General features: G+C 41.1%; 1 protein-coding gene across 2 annotated transcripts in view; it reads left to right on the plus strand.

Moving 5' to 3' along the window:
- TOX (thymocyte selection associated high mobility group box) overlaps positions 1-11,776 on the plus strand; it is a 272,534-nt gene extending 260,758 nt beyond the window's left edge. For both annotated transcript variants that reach the window (XM_077810228.1, XM_077810230.1), the window contains 2 exons: positions 8,190-8,341; positions 9,845-11,776. In XM_077810228.1, coding sequence (XP_077666354.1) covers positions 8,190-8,341; positions 9,845-9,881 — 189 coding nt within the window. In that variant the 3' untranslated portion in view covers positions 9,882-11,776. The remainder of the gene's footprint in view (positions 1-8,189; positions 8,342-9,844) is intronic.
- Positions 11,777-20,383: the final 8,607 nt, after the last annotated feature.

The following is a 20,383-nucleotide window of genomic DNA, read 5'->3' on the forward strand; positions in this document are numbered from 1 at the left end:
TATCCATATTTCTTGGCAAAAAAGATCGGGGCACTTGCTAGAGATGTGGATGGATGGATGAAACCCTTCTGTAGGTTCTCCTGCAAATACATGGGGAGGGTCTGAAGTTCTCGTATGTATTTGACTTGATGGGATCTCGGCTCCAGGTTGGAGGTAATTGAGGGAGTCATAATTCTGATGCGGGGGCGGAATGTCTGCCTTTCCCTTGTGAAGAACATTAACGAAGTCACAGTATTCATGTAGGATCTCTGCTGAGGCAGAACTGTGAGTGGCCCTTAGGGTCCTGGTGGCTTGCTCTCTGAGGTTTTCATTGTCACATGTACAGCGTACCAGTCCAGTTCTTGGACCCTGGGAGGCAGGACTGCCAGCAATATCAAGAACTAAAGAGTAGTGTCTCCTTCCATCAGCGAATCTGGAGGTATTGGATAGTAAGCCAGGGCAAACCTATGATGCTGGAGCATGGGGGGGCCCAGATTAGCCCAAATTCCTGATGACCCCAGAGAGTGACAACTATCACTGGCAGGTCTTGTCTCCCAAGGAGAGAAGGGACCAATCAGCAGTCTCAACCAGATCTGGAGAATTCTTGTGTATGGTGGGAATTGCATAGACCTCAGCAAAGTTCAGGTCCATATAGCTACCCACGGCCCACAAGTAAACTAGAGCCTCTTGGTGAATCTTGGGGCTTGCTGGTAGCTGAATCAGTAGATGTATTTGGAGCAGATCAAAAACTGGCTTGATGGTCCTGCTCTGCCGACTGTGGCCCGTGGGTGCTGGGGACTACCAGGGGAGGGGAAGGCCAAACCAGCATAGATCAGCTCTTTGGGGCTGGGAGCCAAGTATTTTCCAGCCTCAGCACTGCCCAAGTCTGTGCCGGACACATCAAAACAAGATGGCTGGGATCCCTTCAATATAAGCATCGACCTAATATCCAACGCTGGTACTTCTGTGCGTTGGAGAAGTGTGTGCGAGTCTAGGGGACTTGCATGGATTCCAATGCCAGGTAAAACTGATATGGCTGGGGTGTTGTGCACAAGAATGCTGATGGTCTCCAGAGAATCAAGGCACACTGTCAGCCCACTCCTCACAGTGATGGGTGTGAGCATTGAGCAGCCAGTGATCTGCTACAGCTTGCTGACTTAAGAGTCAGTCTGCTGGTCCTTCCAGCCAATCTGGTGGTGTAACCAATCAGGCAACCCGCGGCAGGCCAGCTGCTGTTGTGGGTTGCCTAGAGACTAGCTCTTCTGCAGGCCTGATTCCTAACATGCATTTTCAGAGAGGTTTCTGAGTTTCATTTATGGTGACAGGTACTTATTACCTGTTGAAAGGCTGTGCTGCTGATCTTAGGAAAATGGCTACATTTCCCCTCTAAATATCATGAAGCACGGGTGGGGTTGAGTCCATACATCTTATGGTGCCATTTTGTATGTGAAGGCTACAAACTGCCTGAGACTCTGCAAAGTCTATACAGTGGACTTTATTTTGTAATGTTTGTTTAATATTCATTTATATGTTTAAGTACATTGTTAAGAACAGATAGACAACTTGTCGTACAGAACGTTAAATATAGTTTAATTACATAATTAATTTACTATATTTACAAATTTGATTCTTTTAAAATAATTTTAAATTAATTTAAAAGAATACAATTGTTTAAAAATAAATGTATCATTAAAAATTGTTGATCTGTAGCTGTACTAGAAACATAAGGATTGCCATACCAGATCAGACCAGTGGTATCCAGTCCACTGTCTTGTCTCTGACAATGACTAGTAATAGATGCTTCCGAGGAATTTAAGAGTAACCTCACAGTGGAATATTGTGGAATTACCTGCCCATAAGGAAAATATTTTCCTAATGCCCTAGAATTAGTGGTTGGCTTTTTGACATGAAACACTGGAAGTTGATATGCTTAATGTTTTTATCCTACCTAATACAACTGTGCGTGCTCTCATTATCCATACAAAAATATCTGCTTTTTATTTATGTATTTATTTTAAACTCTTAGTTGCAACGATATCTTGTACAAAAGCATTCCATGGGTTTGTTTTGCACTATTGGAAAAACAAAATCCTTTATCAATTTTTAATTTGTTGTATTTGCATTTCATTGAAAGTTCTCTCATTCTAATATTATGAGTGAGTGAATAGCTCTGCCTGAGTTAACTCCTGTATAGCGTCCATTATTGTTCTACCTCCTCTTATTCATCTTCACTCTGAACTAAATAGTCCCAGCCTTTTCAGTTTCTCCTCATATAGAGCTGTTTTATTGCCCTGATTATTTTCATTGTGCTTCCCTAAAGCCATTTTATTTCTGCTATATCATAGTTGGGATGGGGTGACTAGAACTGAACACAGTAATCCAGGTGAGACCATGCCATTGATGTAGGAATGACTATAATATTTTCAGTATTTTCTATCCCAGTCTTCATACATCCTAACATTTTTTATTTATTTTTTGCTTTTTTCACCACAACACTGCAGAGTGAACATGTGTTTACATTCAGCTGTCCATACGGATGGTCAGGTTTTTTTCCTGAGCGGTTCCAGTTAATTTAGAACCCATTAATATGTACAAGTAATTCAAATGATCCCTTCTAATGTCTTGTAACTTGCATAGGTCAAAGTGAATTTCATCTATTACCACATTGCCTGTACATCAAGCACTGATAGATCTCTTAGAAGTTCTTCACAGTCTTCTCTAGTCTTGACTAACCTAAATAATTGTTCTCATCTGCAAAGCAGACCACCTCATACTTCACTCCTTTTTTCCAGATTATTAATAAATATATTAAACAACACTAATCATAGTGCAGATCCTGGAGGTGCTCCTTTGGTAACATTTTGCTGTTTGAAACTTGACCATTTATTCCTACTCTTAACTTTTGTTCTTTGACAGTGCTTTACTTCTCACCCCATGACTTGCCAGAGTTTCCTTATTCTTTCTGGTGAGGAACTTTGTCAAAGGTTTATTCAAAGTACAAATACATTATTTAACACATTCTCCTTTATCAGCTGTTGACATACTCAAAGAATTCTAGTAGATTAGAGAGGCATGATTTTCCTTTTACAGAAACACTGCTGGTTTTTCACTATCATATCATGATTACAGAGGCACTGACTTGACCAGTTCCCGGGGGGGTGCTTGAGCCCCACTCTGCCCCAGGCCCTGCCCCCATTCCACCCCTGCTCCGCCTCTTCCTGTGCCCATCCTCCCGCCCCGCCTTTTCCCACTCCCGCCCCACCCTGTTCCCCCTCCCCCTGCCTCTTCCAGCCCCTGCTCCTCCCCCACCCCCCAACACCTCCTGCAAACTGCTGAACAGCTGATCGCAGTGAGTGGGAGGCACTTGGAGGGAGGGGGAGTCGCTGATCGGCAGGCCCACCAGTGGGCAGGAGAGGGGGAGGGGGAGGGGCTGATCCATGAGACTACTGAGACTGTCAGTTCTAAGAGTAAAATTTGGCCTGCTGGAACAAATTCTGCAGTCGTTACAGAGAAAACTCCCAATGAAGCTCATAGGGTTTTTCACTTATTTAGGGAGGGCAACATTTGGCCCATAATCAGAAAAATTACTTGTGTCCCGTGGATCAGATATCAGCTTTAAGCCATTGGCTTCACTTGAGCATTGTGAAGAATTCTGGCTGAATCAACCAAAATTCCTCTGAGGTTCAGAGGAAACCCATGTTTAAGTAGGAGTCTGTTTGCTGTTTGAAAGGGTATTCACCCCCGCCCTCCCTCTGTACACATTGGTGCTCCCTCCCATTAACTTCCCACTCCCAAGCTTGCTGAACTCTGTTGGCTTGTGCAGAGAAGGATGGGGACATGGTCTCGTTGTCTCCCAGCCACTCCTTGACCTCACTGGGAAGGCTAGCCTAGCATAGCTACTGGAATTAGTCCAGCATATCTAGCACGTGCTTTCCTCCTCCGCCTCCTGATGGTGACTGGTCCTGCAGCGGGGCACAAAGTGGAGGAAGGCTCTTTATTACCTCTGTCCCACCTTTGTACACATGCAGGGGCAGCTAAAACAAGGCTTTTACTGTCTAATACCCATGGATGCAGGAATCCATATAGTATATATAGAAAAAAGGCAGAAGATTAATGTACACTGTGGGTTTTTCTTTCAATAACGGCTCATTTCCGTATACCTTTGGTGGTTGTTTTTTTAAAGAAAATAAATGTATACTGCAATGTGATTGCCTAGCCTGCCAGAAATAATAGTCTCATTTTTTCTACTACATATTTTATAAAATAAACTCATGGGCCTGCTGTATTTGTCCAGATTTCTTCCCCTTCTTGTTACACTATGTCTTCGAATGAGGTCAAGAGAAAAAAAATCATTAATATCTGTCAGCTTCCTTTATAACCTTAAGGAAAAATCTTTGTATGATATCACACAGACAGATTTTCAATTTCCTTGTGTAATAAACAGATGCTTTAGGATTTGGATGTAATTTAAAGGTTTAAAAAAAATCACATTGAGATTGATGAATAAATCAGTTGTGAAGACAAAAACATTGATGCCTGTTGAAAATGCCTCTCCAGACAGGCAGGAAATGAAATTAGTTCCCAGTAAAGTGTGGAGATGAGGATCACTGTTTAGTTCTGCTGCAGGCTTTTTAGGACTTGCTGTAGTGGTGCAACAAAACAGCTAAGGCTACAGAAATCTAATTAAAGAGCAAATGTCCCTTCTGACACCAAATTAATCTTTATCAAGTTCCCTATTTTTATTTCAGTCTGGCACAAGAAAATGAAATTTAAAATTCTAGGCATGTTGCAAAACAGTTGGTGATTTTCTCTTGAGCATTACAATGAAAAACATTCAGCATTGTTTAATTAGACCTCTGAGCACTCATTTTCTGAACACTTTTTATTTCATCATTGTGTGTTAAGGACTTCCATAAATAATGCACAAATATTTACTACAGGCCTAATATGAGGCTGTCTTCCTATGTTATGCAGATATATATTTCTAGGGTTCTTACTTTACATGAAAAGGCTGAAATATTTATTGTTTACATTTTGGATATGATCATCATTTATTGGCCCTTTATTTTGAGTAGTTCTGGGATTCTTAAATTATCTTTCGCTTTGGTGTATATGTGCTCAACAATGTAAATTATCATTTGTATTATAATAGCTCTACAAAGCCTTAGCCAAGATCAGTGCCCCATTTTGCCAGGTGCTGTACATACAGAATAAGAGACAGTCCCTGCCCCCGAAGAGCTTACAATTTAAAGGCATGTCTTCACTGCAGTATTAGCGTGAGGTATAACTCAAGTGGGGCCCATAACCGAGCTCTGGTCCACACACAAAATTCTCTTGCTCCAGTTAAATAGGCCTTTAAACTTGAGCTAGCTGACCCATCAGGGAATGTGGGTCAAAGCTCAAGGGCTGCTGATGCTGAGGACAGAAATGCATTGGAGACTCTGTGCTGTAATCCAAACACTCTGTGCAGCTTGAGTGTTGTTGTTTGAGCTTCTTTTGGAGTTGTTTGTTGTGAGCACGTTCACCTGAGGTAGGCTGACGCAAGAGGAGTTAATTTGAGGAGAGCAGATAACTTCAATGAAGCCCGGCATAGACATGACAAACAAAGGTTGCAGAAGAGGAAGAATTATTGCCCCTGTTTTACAGATGGGAGAACTGAGGCATAGCAGGATTAAGGCTCTGATCCAGCAAAGCACTTAAGCATAGGCTTACATTTCAGCACAAATAGTACCACCTGTGTCAGACTATTCATGTGCACAAACTTTGCTGGACTGGAGCCAAAGTGACTTGTCCAAGGTCACATAGGAACTCTGGGGCAGAGCCTGGAATTAGAGCCCAATCAGTACCAGGCCAGTGCCTTCGACACAGAACAGTCTCTGAAGATGTTTATTCGTCCTTAGTCTAGCCAAAGTGTTCACAGTGTTGTATTGCTGTTCTCTGCCTCTGACCTTGAGGAACCATCTGTCTTAAATAGAAAGTATATTTGACTCTCTATGCCTGTTCAGCTCCATGCTTCTCTAAAACAGGTGGTTAGAGCTACCAACACTATTGGATGGTCCTGTGTATATGTTTGCTTCATAAAGACTGGAAATAGATCACTAAGGAGGATGTACCTTCAAGGTATAAAGGTAATTCTAAATGCCCGAGAATATGCTCTTTTATATAGTTTCCTCTTGCAACTGAATTAGATATGGCCCCAAGACTAGTGTTTTTTATACAAATTATGATAATAATATTACAAGACCCAATTCTATGGTCTTCAATCAAGCAAAACTCTGATCAAAGTCAATGAGAGTTTTGCTCAATTAAAGAGCACAGAATTGTTTGTTATTATGAAGCATTATTTGTGTTCCAGTAGTGCCTCCACTAGGTTAACACAATTCACATTCAGGAAGACAGCGTCCATACAACTGAAGAACTTTCAGCCTAGGACTCCACAATGGAATGAGGGTTGGCCCATACAGTTTGTCTTGCAGGATTAGGGCCTAAGAAGACAAGCAACTTACATAACGAGGGTGAGAGAGTAACAACAAAAAATGTGTATATCTTTTGTAAACAACCATATATATGTTACACATCAGCTATACCCCATTATCCCTCAACCTATCCACCATTAGTTGGCCAGTTTCTTGCAGGCATCCCTCACAGAAGAAGTGGGTCTTCTGGAAGGATCTGAAAGAGAAAAGGGTACTGACCTTATGAATCAATTCATGAAGGGCATACTATGCATAGGAGGCAGTGTGGAAGAAGGTCTGAAGAAGGTTGTAGGAGAAGTGGATAAGTTGGTGATCAAGGCTAGCATTTTCAATGGAGTGATGGGTGGACGTGATAAGACACAACAGCAGATACATGGGGGGGACAGAGCTCTGAAGGGCTTTGAAGGTAAGAATAAGAAACTTGAAAATAATGCAGTGAAAAATGGGGAGCCAGTGGAGTGATTAGAAGAGGGAGGTGACATTTTGTTTTTAAAGGAGGCTCATTCCTCGGGGCCTAACAGAAACTAAAAATACTTTTTCTTTCTTTCTTTTCTTTTATGAAAAAGACAACATGGCTCAGTTATTAAACCAGAAACAGGAAATAAATCTCCCTAGCAGCCTCTCCTACTACAAAGTGTATATAAAGCAACCACATACAAACCACTTAAACGAACAAATAAAACTGAAAAGTCATGCATTTAGTCACAAGTATGCCATATATGAACTCTGGCCAGAAAGAGTGGATTTTCAAACTAAATGTGTTAGACCAAGTTCAGCCTTTGCTTTAGCAGTGCACCTTCTATTGACTACAAAGGGAATTATACCTACTTGCTCCAGCACTGAGTTTGATCTCCATTTTTTTCCAGCAACCACTGATTGGTTTCTTACTGCATTCATATGTTCTAAACTATGAAGTACTTCTAACCTTATGGAAACATTCTTTATGTTTACTTAGGATAAACTTGGTATAGTAAATCAATACCTGGTGCCCTTGAAATTCTAACAACTCTGCTAGTTTTGAAAGACAGCATTTAAACATGCTACTATATTGAAAGAATATGCCAAAAACCTTTATCACTTCTGAATTACTATTTCATTTTTTTTAAAATATACATTTCTTTCCATCCTCTGTCGGTTTTCTCCTCTCCTTAGTTTCAAACAGCTTTCACTATGTTAGTCCCCCAACTGTTAAAAAGCTTTGGTTGAATTTTTGTTTAGTTGAGAAAGAAGTACAAATAAAAGAAGAAGCAGATGGTCCCTTTGTGACTGAACGAAGAAAAAGGGTTTAGAGAACAATATGTGAATAGGTGTAGTCTAATAAAACACTCAGCCACCTGCTGCCTGCATCCTTCAAAAAGATTCTGTTGCATATTCTGGGAATTAACTACTAGTGTATCCTTAGTTTAATCAAAATGCAAACTCTAAGAAGCAAACAGACTCCCCCTCCCCCCTAGTTGATTGAGTTGTCCTCTTAGCTTTAAATTGTTTCTGTTCCATGGCTCTTCGTACCATATTATAACTGTGTGTTATCTAACAGTTTGATGTGTTTTGTTTTGTTTGTTTCCAAAATCAAGGAAAGGTTTTTAAAAAATAAAAACACCCACACATGTTCTCTGCCTGTTTCAAGTTTGCCAATTCTGCGTATAAATACAAGGAAAGGGACATGCTACTTTTAAAAGATTTTTGCACCTAAATTACTGCCTGGTTTATTGTACAGTGTACTTTTTCTTATAGGGATTTACTCTTCAGCCTGATTATCAGAATATCATCAACCCTACATCTACAGCTGCACAAGTTGTTACCCAAGCAATGGAGTATGTTCGTTCAGGGTGCAGAAATCCTCCAGCACAGACTGTGGACTGGAATAATGACTACTGCAGTAATGGGTAAGCAGCCAATGAATGCCACCTGGTGTTGAGCAACCTTTATGACACAAATGTCTGGCAGGGGGTGGGAAATAGCTCTGTTGCCTGTTTCTCTACTGGGTTTTGTTTTTTTTTTGGAAGGGCATCTGTATTGCTGCTGTGTTTATTCAGTATTTGAATTACTATATGAAAGCAACACGTACAGTATTAAAGATTGCTTCAGTTAAGTGCATTTTACTTCTGGGAAACTTTAATCTGGCAGAGAACTGCAATTTGATCATTAAAGGATAAGATTGGGAGGGCCAGACCACTCGTTCCTGCTTGACCAGGGCTGTGCTAAGAGGGCAATGTCAAAAGTCTCCCCTCATAGAATTTTCTTACAGATTCTTCCATCACTGGGTAGAATTTTTCCCCCATTGGAACAAGTGCCATGATGCTCAGATATTACAGTGGTGGGCCTGGTATAAGAACAGAAAAGATTGAATCTCAGGGGATTCAACAGAGATACAGAGTGTGTCTGCACAGCCACCCGACTCGGGCTCGCTGGGCTCGGTTTGCAGGGCTGTTTCATTGCTGTGTTGCCTTCTGGGCTTGGACTGGAGTCCAGGCTATAGGACCGTGAGGGGTGGGAGGGATCCAGAGCTCGGGCTCCAGCCCAAACCTGGAAGTCTACACAGCGATGAAACAGCCCCGCAGCCCCAGCCTGAGTCAGCTGGCTTGGGACAGATGCGGGTTTTTCTTTGCTGTGTAGACATACCCGCACTGTCATCCGCACAGAAGTTCTATACCTCCACCATGGTGCCCCTTCAGACCCTCTCCTCATGCAGCACAATCCAATGGAGCCATGATGACAGACTCCTCAGGCTACTTCAGGAATCCCTGCTGTGGGATGGGGAGGGGTGGAAGGTGGCAATTCAAGGAGAAGTATTGCTAATAGCTATCTTACCTTTTGTATGGATTCCCAATCAGTCTTCAGCAGGTAGTTACTGTGCCTAATATACTCAGACCCTAGCCTTCCCCTTCCCAGCCTCTGGCATGCCTCCCCCGCACCGAGGCCGCTAACAGCCCCTCTTCACATCATACACACTGCTGTACAAGAAGGTGGAGATCTATGTACAGAGAAGACCTTGGGTGACGGCCCCCTTGGGAGCCAGGAAACAATAGTTCTGTGTTTGGGTCTAGCACAACCTTCCTGTGTTATCTTGAACAAGTCACTTCATCTTTCTGCACCTCAGTTTCCTTATCTGAAAAATGGGGATCATAACATTTCCCTGCCTCACTGGGTGTTGACAGGTTATTTCAGTCAGATAGGTAGTGCACTTGGAGATTCTCCAGTCGTGCTCTGGAGGTACAAACGATGGTTAGTATTTTTATTATTTTTATTAGAGCAGTGCAACCAGTACTTCAGTGGGAGGCTCGAACTCGCGACGCCCCAAATATGACAAGTTTCTTTCTTGTGAGATGGTAGGACTAATAAAAATTTGACAGGTTTAAAAAGTGTTTGCTCTATTTCTTTTTGAACAGGGGCATGCAGAGGGACAAAGCACTGTACCTTACCTGAAAATCTGGAAAACCTCTCCTTTCCATTGAGGATTGCAGGGAAGTCTTTTCATCATGGATTGCTTTATGCAGTCAAGGCAGTTCTGCATTTTATTAGAAAATACAAGTTGCTAAGCACTTAGGACTATTTGAGCTTGTGGGTCACACACTCTGGAAAAAAATAGTCTTGCTTCTTTCTTTCTTTTTTATTTTATTTTATTTTTTTCCTCAGAGATCCTTTAACGGACATTGCTTTCCTTCTTTCCTGAAGGAAAATTGGACTACTCAGATTTTATGTTGGTTTTTGCTGTGAAGTGCTGCGCTAGTAACTGCCTTAGCAACTGTAGATAAAAGTCCTGGATTTTCCATTGGTTTTCATAATGGGTGTTTATATGAAACTACTAAAGACTTTTTAAATGGCTTGATGTAGCAGTCATAGCAAGTTTGTAAATAGCATCTATGTTACACTCTCCTAGAGTATAAAATGTGAATGTTTTTGTAGCTAATTGTAATTGAAACTGGCTCACAATAGGGGTTAAATTGGCAAACATTCATATTTTTACTTCATTTTTAAGCAACTGACTAATAGTTCTATATTTTCAAAGTATTTGGAAAAAATAGTATTCCCAAATGAGGTTAATTAAAAATATTGGATTTGTCTCATTAAATAGATAAAAGGGTGAAAAAACCTAGTCTTGGGAAAGAGCACAAACACATTTATTTTATACTGCCTAAAAATGCTTTTTTTAAAAAAAATCACTTTACGTGTCATGGTTAGTAAACATCATTTAAATCCTTTTATGTATAAAACTGCCAAATGCTTACCTGATATTTTATTAGATGCAGAAACAGATTGGAGACAGCTAAATTATAATCTTTACATATGGCTATGTATTATTGTTTCTTCATACTGTGTCTGTATTTAATCTTTTTTTTAATGGAAACTGTTGCGCCTATTTATGAAATAATAAATATAGGTGTTTGTAAGTAAACTTGTTAGCATTTTAAAGAGGTTTCTTTGTGTTAACTTTTGCTGGCAAAAAATTATTCACAACTGATGTGAATATTTTATTTAGTTTTTCAATGACATGAATCAAGGCAAACCTGCTTTTTCTGAAAGTACCCAGCATTTATTTCTGCATTTCTTTGGCTGGTGGAAAATGGAAAAAAAAAAAGATATTTTAAGTACTTCCCTTTTTAATGCATTGTAACAGGGAGATGCCCAAAGTGAACTCATAAGCCAACAAGGCTAAATAAACGGAAAAGCACCGTCTGTTAAATGCTGCCTCTTGGAGCTTAATCAGTTTTGGTTAATCAGTCAAATGAAATAAAAATAAATAAACTGGAAAAGTTAACAAACATGCTTCAGCTTCATTTTATCATGAATGCAATAAGTGTTGTAATAAGAGATGAGTGACTTTGCTCTGAGCTTGAGGAGGGTATCACAAATACTTCCTAAAATGCCAGGTGAGTAACAAGGCAGTAGGATAAGGAGTAAGAAAGCCAAAATAGAACATTCTCAAGGTTTTAAATCAGGGATAGCTGGGGAAACCTGTTACTGGGGGATGTCAACTGGGATGCCTGTCCAACTGATGATGAATACCACTGATTTGTATTTCCTATGTGAAATAAAAATGACAGTTCTGATTCAATATATATTGTGTAATCCAGTCAACATTTTTAAAAAACAAAAGGTACAGTATGCTTGTTTTGGAATGATTTTAGGCAATGTACAACCTGAATCACTTGAGCATGTAATAACTAATAAATAATGCAGATCAGATGTGATTACTCAAATGACTGTAGCTGAGAGCTCTAATTTTCCTGTCTTGAAAACTGTATAAGAACTCGTGATTAAGTTCACAGTTTATTGTTTGTCTATTTAGTACTTTAGAAATATACCAGCACTGCTAATTACCCAATGTCTTCTATTTATTATATTATAATAAACTACATTTTCCACTCTCATCAGTTCTAAAATGAGAAGATAATTATTGGGACAGGAAAAGTCAGCTATAACTTTGACAGGCAGATTTTTTCTTGTATGAGAAAGATCTGTGTTACCTTAATCTTTTTAGAGCAGCTGTGCAGACAAGGTGTAAAAGCTGTTAATTACAATATCCAAGCAGAATTCAAAATACAAGCAAAAATTAATGTAAATAAAAATGCATCATGAATAAAATACTTATTCTGTATGAAATCACCGCTACTTGGTCTTAGTCTTTAAGAGCTTGAACCTATGACATGCTGAGCACTCTGGCCCCAATCCAGCAAAACAGTTAAGCCCATGTTTAACTTCAAGCACATTACTGGTTCACATTAACTTCAGTGGGAATTCTGTGCCTGAAACTGTGGTAGGGCCTGGCCTTCAGAAAGAGCAGCAGTGTTTAATCTTGTCTACATGGCATTCACCTGGAAATGCCTTGAGTCCACATGCAACCTGTTTTTAAACCAATTTATTTGGCCTCTTAGGTTGCAATAAGTAATCTTCCTAAGAACAGGAGTGAATCCGTTGTGTCATGAGTGTGTTCATTTTAAGGTTCATGTGGACACACTTCTAACTGCCTCTGCCTCTGACTCCCAACTACTCTCCCATGTTGCATCGCTTCACGTGCAGGTCAACCTGTCCTTGTGTGCCCTGCACTGCTCCAGGGTCATTTTGACCAGATGTCACTTTTCTGTTGAAATGCTGGCAGGCAGCCGAAAGTGCCTTTTTTCAGTACCAGGTAGTAGTGAGTTCACATACCTATTATAGCAACCATGCCGCACAAGCCTTCAAGTGGACATCTTTAGAAGTTCTGGCCTAGATTGCCCTCTTTGGAGAGCTATGTGTTCATCCCATCTGGAGAAGAACTGGGACTGAACATGTATTAGTGGATGCCAGGAGAGGAATCATGGGAGTTTTAATATGAACTCTCAGAGCCAGAATTCTTTTAGTTTCTGATAGATGTCCATCCCACAATGCACCACAAGAAAAATCACAAATCATAGAGCTGAGTGGTAGAACATTGCACTATGGGAAATCTGCTCAAAATACTGAGCAGTTAATTCGAAGGAGCACAGAACTGTGTGGATGCACTGGTTAGCAACAAACATACCTTAAACCAACATAACAAAGCTGTGTCGATGCATTTCAATCCAATATAGTTAAATCACTGCACTTAGAGTGAACAAACTGAATCGATGTAACATCCCTGTGCCCATCTGGCCTTAGTTCCAGCGGAAAGATCTAGCATTGAAGCTACAATGGCAGCTTTTCATGGCTGATCTCAGAAGAAGCAATGGCTGATTACTACCTGCAAGGAGTTACCTGGTAGTTTTCCAACTGAATATTAGCAGATATAAAGGGTCAACAGCAGGCATCCAGAAGATGGAGGCCCAGGGTCAAAATCAGCCGTTGCAGCAGGTGAAACTCTATGGAAGTCTATGGTGTTGCAACCTTTCCTCCAGCTCAAGAATGCTCAGCTAAGGCACACGTGTAGAGCCAAGTGACAGGTGAAGAATACAGGAATAAAAACCACCTATCAATTAAAAAAATACAACTAAGATAAATAATGCAAACCGGGCAGAAGCGTCCAAGTTTGATATCAAAATAACAGACACTGACAGAGATCATTTCTTCCATTAAAGCTAATTAACAACCATTTCCATTCTGATGACTTGTAAAAGGCAGTAAGTTGTTACTGAAAACAGACCTGGCCAGGATGATAGTAACACATGAGCTCCATAAGATCAGAAACCTGCTGGATTGTCCCCAAGGTATGGAAGAGCTCCCAGAAGGAAAACCTTCGGAATTCACCACTTGCAATTGCCCAATAAATCCTGGAGACACACTACCCACTAGGGTCCCAGTCCTGCTCTCATTGAAATCAATGGGGGTTTTAACAAATAATAGGCCTGATTGCCACCTCCCACAGTAAATCCCATGGGAGGAGAGGGAAACGCTGTTAGGAACCCACTGTAGAGTTTCTCCCCGCTCATTTTTCCAAAGCCAGCAGGTCTGGCTGGATGCATAAGGGGCCAGGGCCATCTACAGTGGGGCTTGTGTATTCATGCCCCAGTGCAACCCCCACCTCCCATTTGCTGACTCCAACAGAAGGGGCCTTCTCTGGGAAGGTAAAACAGCACCAGGCTTATCTTTCCTACAGAATCACTGCAGAGCTGGTGAGGGGACAATGCATATCAACCAGCCCTTATCCAGTGCTGGGCTACCAACTGCCTGGCCCTATCTGCTTAATCCTCGCCCCTCCCATACACATCCCAACCCCATGGAGTGCCATTCACATGCTCTGAGGGAACAGGGCACAATGCCAGTGAGGTGGCTGACATAGTGAAGAGTGATAGCAAGAAGTAGCTGCATGGAACACACCAATCAACCTAAAACTCGACCTCCTTTTTAATACATTACACACACACACACACACACAAAGGAGTACTTCACACACACACACAAAGAAAAGGAGTACTTGTGGCACCTTAGAGACTAACAAATTTATTTGAGCATAAGCTTTCGTGAGCTACAGCTCCCTTCATCGGATGTATTTGGTTTATTTAGTCTCTTTGACTCTTCTGGCAATAGAAGAAAACATAAAACTTGTATCCCTCATGCTGCTGAGTCCCTGAAGTTATTGGGAGGGGAGGGCTCTCAGCAACTGGCAGGATGCACTCAGCACCTCAAAGAATGCAGCCCTTGCTTTGTATCGACACTCCCATATTACAGAATTTGCCCTCCTTTCCAAAGTCACGTTTGCTTTGTTTAGTTTTCTATTAGCCAGCAGCACAATAAATCACAATTCAAATGTAGTTCTTATTCCATAGACTCAGCTCGTGTAGAGCCAAGTGACAGATAAAGAATACAGGAACAAAAACAACCTATCAATTAAAAAAATAGAACTAAGATAAATAGTACAAACATGGCAAAGGCATCCAACTTTGATATCAAAATAACAGTCACTGACAGAGATCATTTCTTCCATTAAAGCTAATTAACAACCATTTCCATTCTGATGACTTGTAAAAGGCAATCAGTTGCCATTGAAAACAGACCTGGCCAGGATGAGGGGACAAGTAAGAATGGTAACTTGGAACATTTCAGAATCTGTCACGGTACCTGCCTACTTAAAGAAACCTACCAGTAAATGTACAGCCACATGGATCCTACAACAGTCAACATTTCACAGTCTATCAAGGGTTTGCTGGGAAAGAAACTTTATAAGGCAAATCTCATTCCCACTAATCCAATGCAAGGAAAAACATAGGTAGCTAGAAAAATAAAATAGGAAAAAAAGCTTCCTGTTCTGAGAAAGGGCTCTGCTCACAAATCTACAGTATACTGCAGATCAGAACCTCGCGTGCTGACAGTTGTGTGTTTACAATGAGCCTGAGCATAATTGCTCTGATGGGCTGTCAAGGAAAAGATTAATTTGGCAAAGATTAGTATTGACTTGCTGTTTATTAAGGCTTTTAAACAGCTGTATCTGGCAACATTCCTGTAAGTGCCTGTCAGATCTGAACATCAGACTCACACCCGGGTGCGTGCCAGCTGTTACTAAACAATCTTATACCACTCTGAGAAGCTTTCTCCAGGCCAAATAGCAAGAGCAAAGTATTGCCAAATGAGTCTCTCTTTTTCTCTCTCGCTCTCTGTCTCTTTTGCCCCTCCTGTCACTTTTTTGTGGGAGGGGAAAGCTGAAATGTCAGTTTATGGCTGATGGCTGAGCTGATAACAGATACCGGAAGCCAGTAGGTGGTTAGAAAGGTGCTAGAAGAACATGACCCACATGCAGAGAGTGGGTAATGCTGTTAGTCACCCCATGAACACAGACAAACCACAGTTTGCAACTGTTACATGCAAAGAGTTTTTAAAACTGCCAGAAACTGTGATCAAAGGTTTATAAAAGACACAATTCCAAAATTAATGCTTCCTCAGGCTTTTGCTCATGCACTGTGGGCCATCGTGGATTAAAGACAACACAGTAGTATGATGTGTAAAAGTATAGACAACACCATTAATCTTTATAAAATGAGCCAAGGTTTTCATCTACAATTCTTTCCCAGCCTGCTGATAAACAAAAGTCATAAAACATACACATAGTATAGCTTGGGTCAGTGGAAACCTGTAAAAGGAAAAATATAGGTTGGGGGGGGGGGTTGATGTCACTGAAAAGGCAGTTTAGCTTTTGTTATAGATGATAACTGATAGCCCAGAATCAAACAAATAAGGCCAATGGAAAAAATACTATTCCACTGCAGCTAAATGCCAATATCAATACCAATGTGTTACAATTAAAGTTGATTTGGCCTTTCCAATAGAACTCTGATTTGCTGGGATTAATCTCGACCTTTTCAAGTTGCATCAGGCTGAAATAAGTTGTCAGAACAGATGTGAATTTTGTATGCAAAGAACAATTGTAATCTAGTAACCCTTAGAACACCAGCATTTTCCAGGCTGTTGGCCAGAAGACTAGTTAGGATAGCTATGGACAGTAGTATGGTATGCCCACAGCAGGCAGAGCCAAAGGGTTCATAACAACATGCAGTGGAAGCTGAAATCAGAACATTTGAAGCTGGACATAAAATGCCATTTTTTTAACCGTGAGGGAAATTAGCTACTGGAAGAGCTTGTCATGAGACGTGATAGATTCTCTATCATGTGGCGTCTTTAAATCAAGACTGGGTGCCTTTCTAAGAGATATGCTGTAGTTCAGCCACAAGTTATTGGGCTCAATGATTGAATTACTGGGTGAAATTCTATGGCCAGAATGCTGCAGCAGGTCAGATAAAATTATTGTAATGTTCCTGTACGGTCTTAAAATCTATAAAGCTATGAGGTGTCCAATTATTATGTGTTTTCGATGGTGTTTCAAACAGGTTTCCCCAAGATCTCAACAATAAATGGATCCAATTTTTAAAAATAAACTTTTGTTCATAGTTGGTTCTTACATATTTTGGTACCAAGAGTCAGAATTTTCTGAGGTGCCTGGTGCCAGTAGAACTAACGTGGACCGTGTTCTGTCTGTTCCTGGGGGCGTGAAATGGTAACAGCCAAGATATGTTCATTTACATATTAGCTACATGTCAAATGTGCAAAGCAACAGTATGGGGGGGGGGTATTACTGATTTTGCAAAGACACAAACTGCTGACCTTTTTGTTAATTACACTAGCAAAAAGGTCGCAGTTTGTGTCTTTGCAAAGTCTGGAATATCCCTGTGATTGCAGTACTTAGGTTAGGGGAATATAGGTGGCTCTGCCCCACTTCTCAATGGAGCAAATTTTTTTCCTGATTCTTATATGATCACTGTTTAAATACAAATGTGACGTTTCAACAGACATTCAAAAATAAACAAAGGGTATTCAGCAGTATAATTAGCACAGTGGTACTTGATATTTCAATAGCTCCTTTGGTTCAAAGATCTGTAAACCATTACACATTAAGGAGCTAAGCTTTACAGCACCCTGAGGATGAAGGATAAACTGAGAGCACTGCAGTGTTTCAGGCAAAAGGTCACAAGAGTTCCAAGTAGGGTGACCAAATGTCCCTATTTTATAGGGACAGTCCCTCTATTTGGGGCTTTTTCTTATATAGGCACTGATTACCCCCCACCCCCATCCTGATTTTTCACATTTGCCATCTGGTCACCCTAGTTCCGAGGTCCCCCACTTTAGTCAATAGGCTACACTTCTTTTCTTCATCTTAAACAACTTTATTAAGAAAAAAGAAAGGAAGAAACAGTGATAGAGCATTGCCAACCCCAAACGTTCAAAAATCCGGAGTCAGCCCCCACCCCAAAAAATCATGAGGTTGGCTTAAAATCATGAGATCGAAGAAAAAAATAAATGGGTGGGTCAATATCTTTGCTCCTGGTATTTTTTTAATCTTTAAGGTGCACTCAAGCTTTTCTCTGCAACTCTGAGGGCTAGAAGCGTCACTTTAAAAGAAAAAAAAATGGAAACTGTGATTCTCAGGTAATCACTTGTCCCCAGATGCTTGGACTTTAAGTTAAACATCAAATCTCATGAAACTCAAAATTAAATGATGGGAGTTGGCAACACTGGAACTACGCTTGCTCGTTGCTTTACTTAGAGCTTCTGCCTAGAATTCCCCCAATTTACTTTTTGCTTGGCTTCCTGCTATAGATTTAAAGAAACAGTACACATATCCTCAAGCCTGTATGATTCAGTGGGTGCATGTGTTCCAGGAAGAGCGAGGTATTCCTGCTGGCTGAATAGGACTGGCCCAGCTGTCAATTCCAAAACAGACCTGCCCCCTGAAAGCAAGATGCAGATTCTTTGTGCCTTGTGCAAATATCAGTCTTGCATAGCGCTTTCTGGAGTAAGGGGAGATTGTGCCAGGGAGGCAGCTGATCCTCCACATGTGGGAGGGAGGGAGGGAGATCTTCACAGAGAAGGGTTGTATGATCCAGACCTAGGATAGAAGAAGATCCAGGCAGGTCATGGGGTAACTATCTGGCCTTATGTAAAGACATCAGAATTTGCCCCCCAGTTAGGACAGGAAGTGAAGTGATGCTGTAGTTGTTGGTTAATTCCTGTTAAACACAAATCATCTTGTGTGCTACAGTAACTCGTGCTATTTTAACTTTGGGTTTCACAGCTTGGTTTTACAAGAACAGAAAAAGCAAAAGTGAGTGTCGTTCTGTGTAGTAGTTTCCTGTGGAGGTTTATTTAAGGGGAAAACCCTCCTAAACTGCTCTTCTCCCCCCTCCCCCGGCCCTGCCCTGCCTCCCAACCCCAGCACACCGAGCAGTTTCCAGAAATGAATTTGGCTTGCATTTTTGGGAGCGCAACCCTTCATGCAAAGACAGCACTGCAAACGGGGCTAATCTTTGTAGCCAATGCAAAGCTAATTGGCCTGAACATGCACTCCTGTGAGTGGATGGAACCCCAGAAAAATGAGGGGAAAGAAACAGGATTTTCTGTTTTTAATGTATAGCAGTCAAAAGCAGTCTCTGAGGGCTTCCATACGTGACTTCACATTTTAATGCCTCTCCACCAACAGATGGTTTAGCTAAAACCTATTAGTTTCATTTGTGCAAATGGTTTCATACAAAATATGCCTATTTTTACCTCAGGGCTTGGATTTAACATTTTTTGCAGAAGTGGGGAAGTTTTGCTAGTGTCTAATACTTTAATCATCGTCATTCCTGTCGTCAAATAAGTGTTCCTACCAGAATGTGGCTGATGAGTCCTCTTAAAGGGAATTTATGTCACAAAAGTGTGCTAAAATTACTTTGTACATTTGATGTATGTATCTTTTCACACAACCTTTGCGTGTGTGCAATTTTCCATGAGGTTAGTTATGATCATTTCAATTTCTGTATAAGTAGCAGGTATGCTCTGTCAAACATAATGATGCAAGCCCTTTATCTTGCTTTTCTAGCCTGATGGCATTACTTTGGGAAATATGTTTAGTGTGTGAAAGCCGGAGAGCACGCCATACTGGAAACCCCTAATGACTGTTACGGGCAAATCCAACCCATCTCTGGAGTCACAGATGCTGCTCTGGCCGCTAAACTAGTGTGGCTCTGCGATGTGCGAGACTGAGTCCGAGGAAGCAGCACAGAGGTTGTTCCAGCTCTGTGGGATCTCCTTGTATTGTTCAGGGACTTGGCTGGAGGCAAGGCAGGGTTGAGCCAGGGAAAAGGCCAGTGGACTACTTCAGCCACTGGAAAGAAGTGGAAAGGAGGACTTGTGGCACCTTAGAGACTAACAAATTTATTTGAGCATAAGCTTTTGTGGGCTACAGCTCACTTCATCAGATGCATACTGTGGAAAATACAGGGGGGAGATTTTATATACACAGAGAACAGGAAACAATGGGTGTTACCATACACACTGTAACGAGAGTGATCAGGTAAGGTGAGCTATTACCAGCAGGAGAGAAAAAAAATCTTTTGTAGTGATAATCAAGGTGGGCCATTTCCAGCAGTTGACAAGAACGTGTGAGGAACAGTAGGTGGGGGGGGGGGGAAATAAACATGAGGAAATAGTTTTGGGTGCTGAGCCACTCTGGGGCTTGAAGAGAGATTCCTATGGAGACACCCAGCATCACAGGCCCTTACTTGGGCTGGGACACTGGGTCTAGGATGTACGCTGCTGATGGCTAAATCTAATTTTAAAAGGTTAAAAACATAAATCAAAAATTGCTCTGTCACCCACCTCACCTCCCCCGCCCTTTTTTTTTTTTTTTTTTTTTACTGTGACTCTCTCTTCAGATACTTTTCTGGAAAATAATAATATTTGTGCCAGAGTAAAGCAATGTGGCTGCACTGGGAATGAGCTGGAGCAAAGGAACAAGCAAGGAAGCAAGGCCCCTTTTCTCTGTATGATTCTGTTGAATGTGCTGCGAACTTGAGCATATGTAAACAGAAACCACTTTACAGAACTCTCCATGCAATAAGGGGATTTCCATTAATGAGTCTACTAGTTGCAGGAATTTCACAATAGGGTGTCAAACCCTGATTTCATATGTATATAGTCATATTATTTTACTTGTTATGAGGCTC

Source organism: Eretmochelys imbricata, chromosome 2, assembly GCF_965152235.1.
Source record: "Eretmochelys imbricata isolate rEreImb1 chromosome 2, rEreImb1.hap1, whole genome shotgun sequence".
NCBI lineage: Eukaryota > Metazoa > Chordata > Testudines > Cheloniidae > Eretmochelys > Eretmochelys imbricata.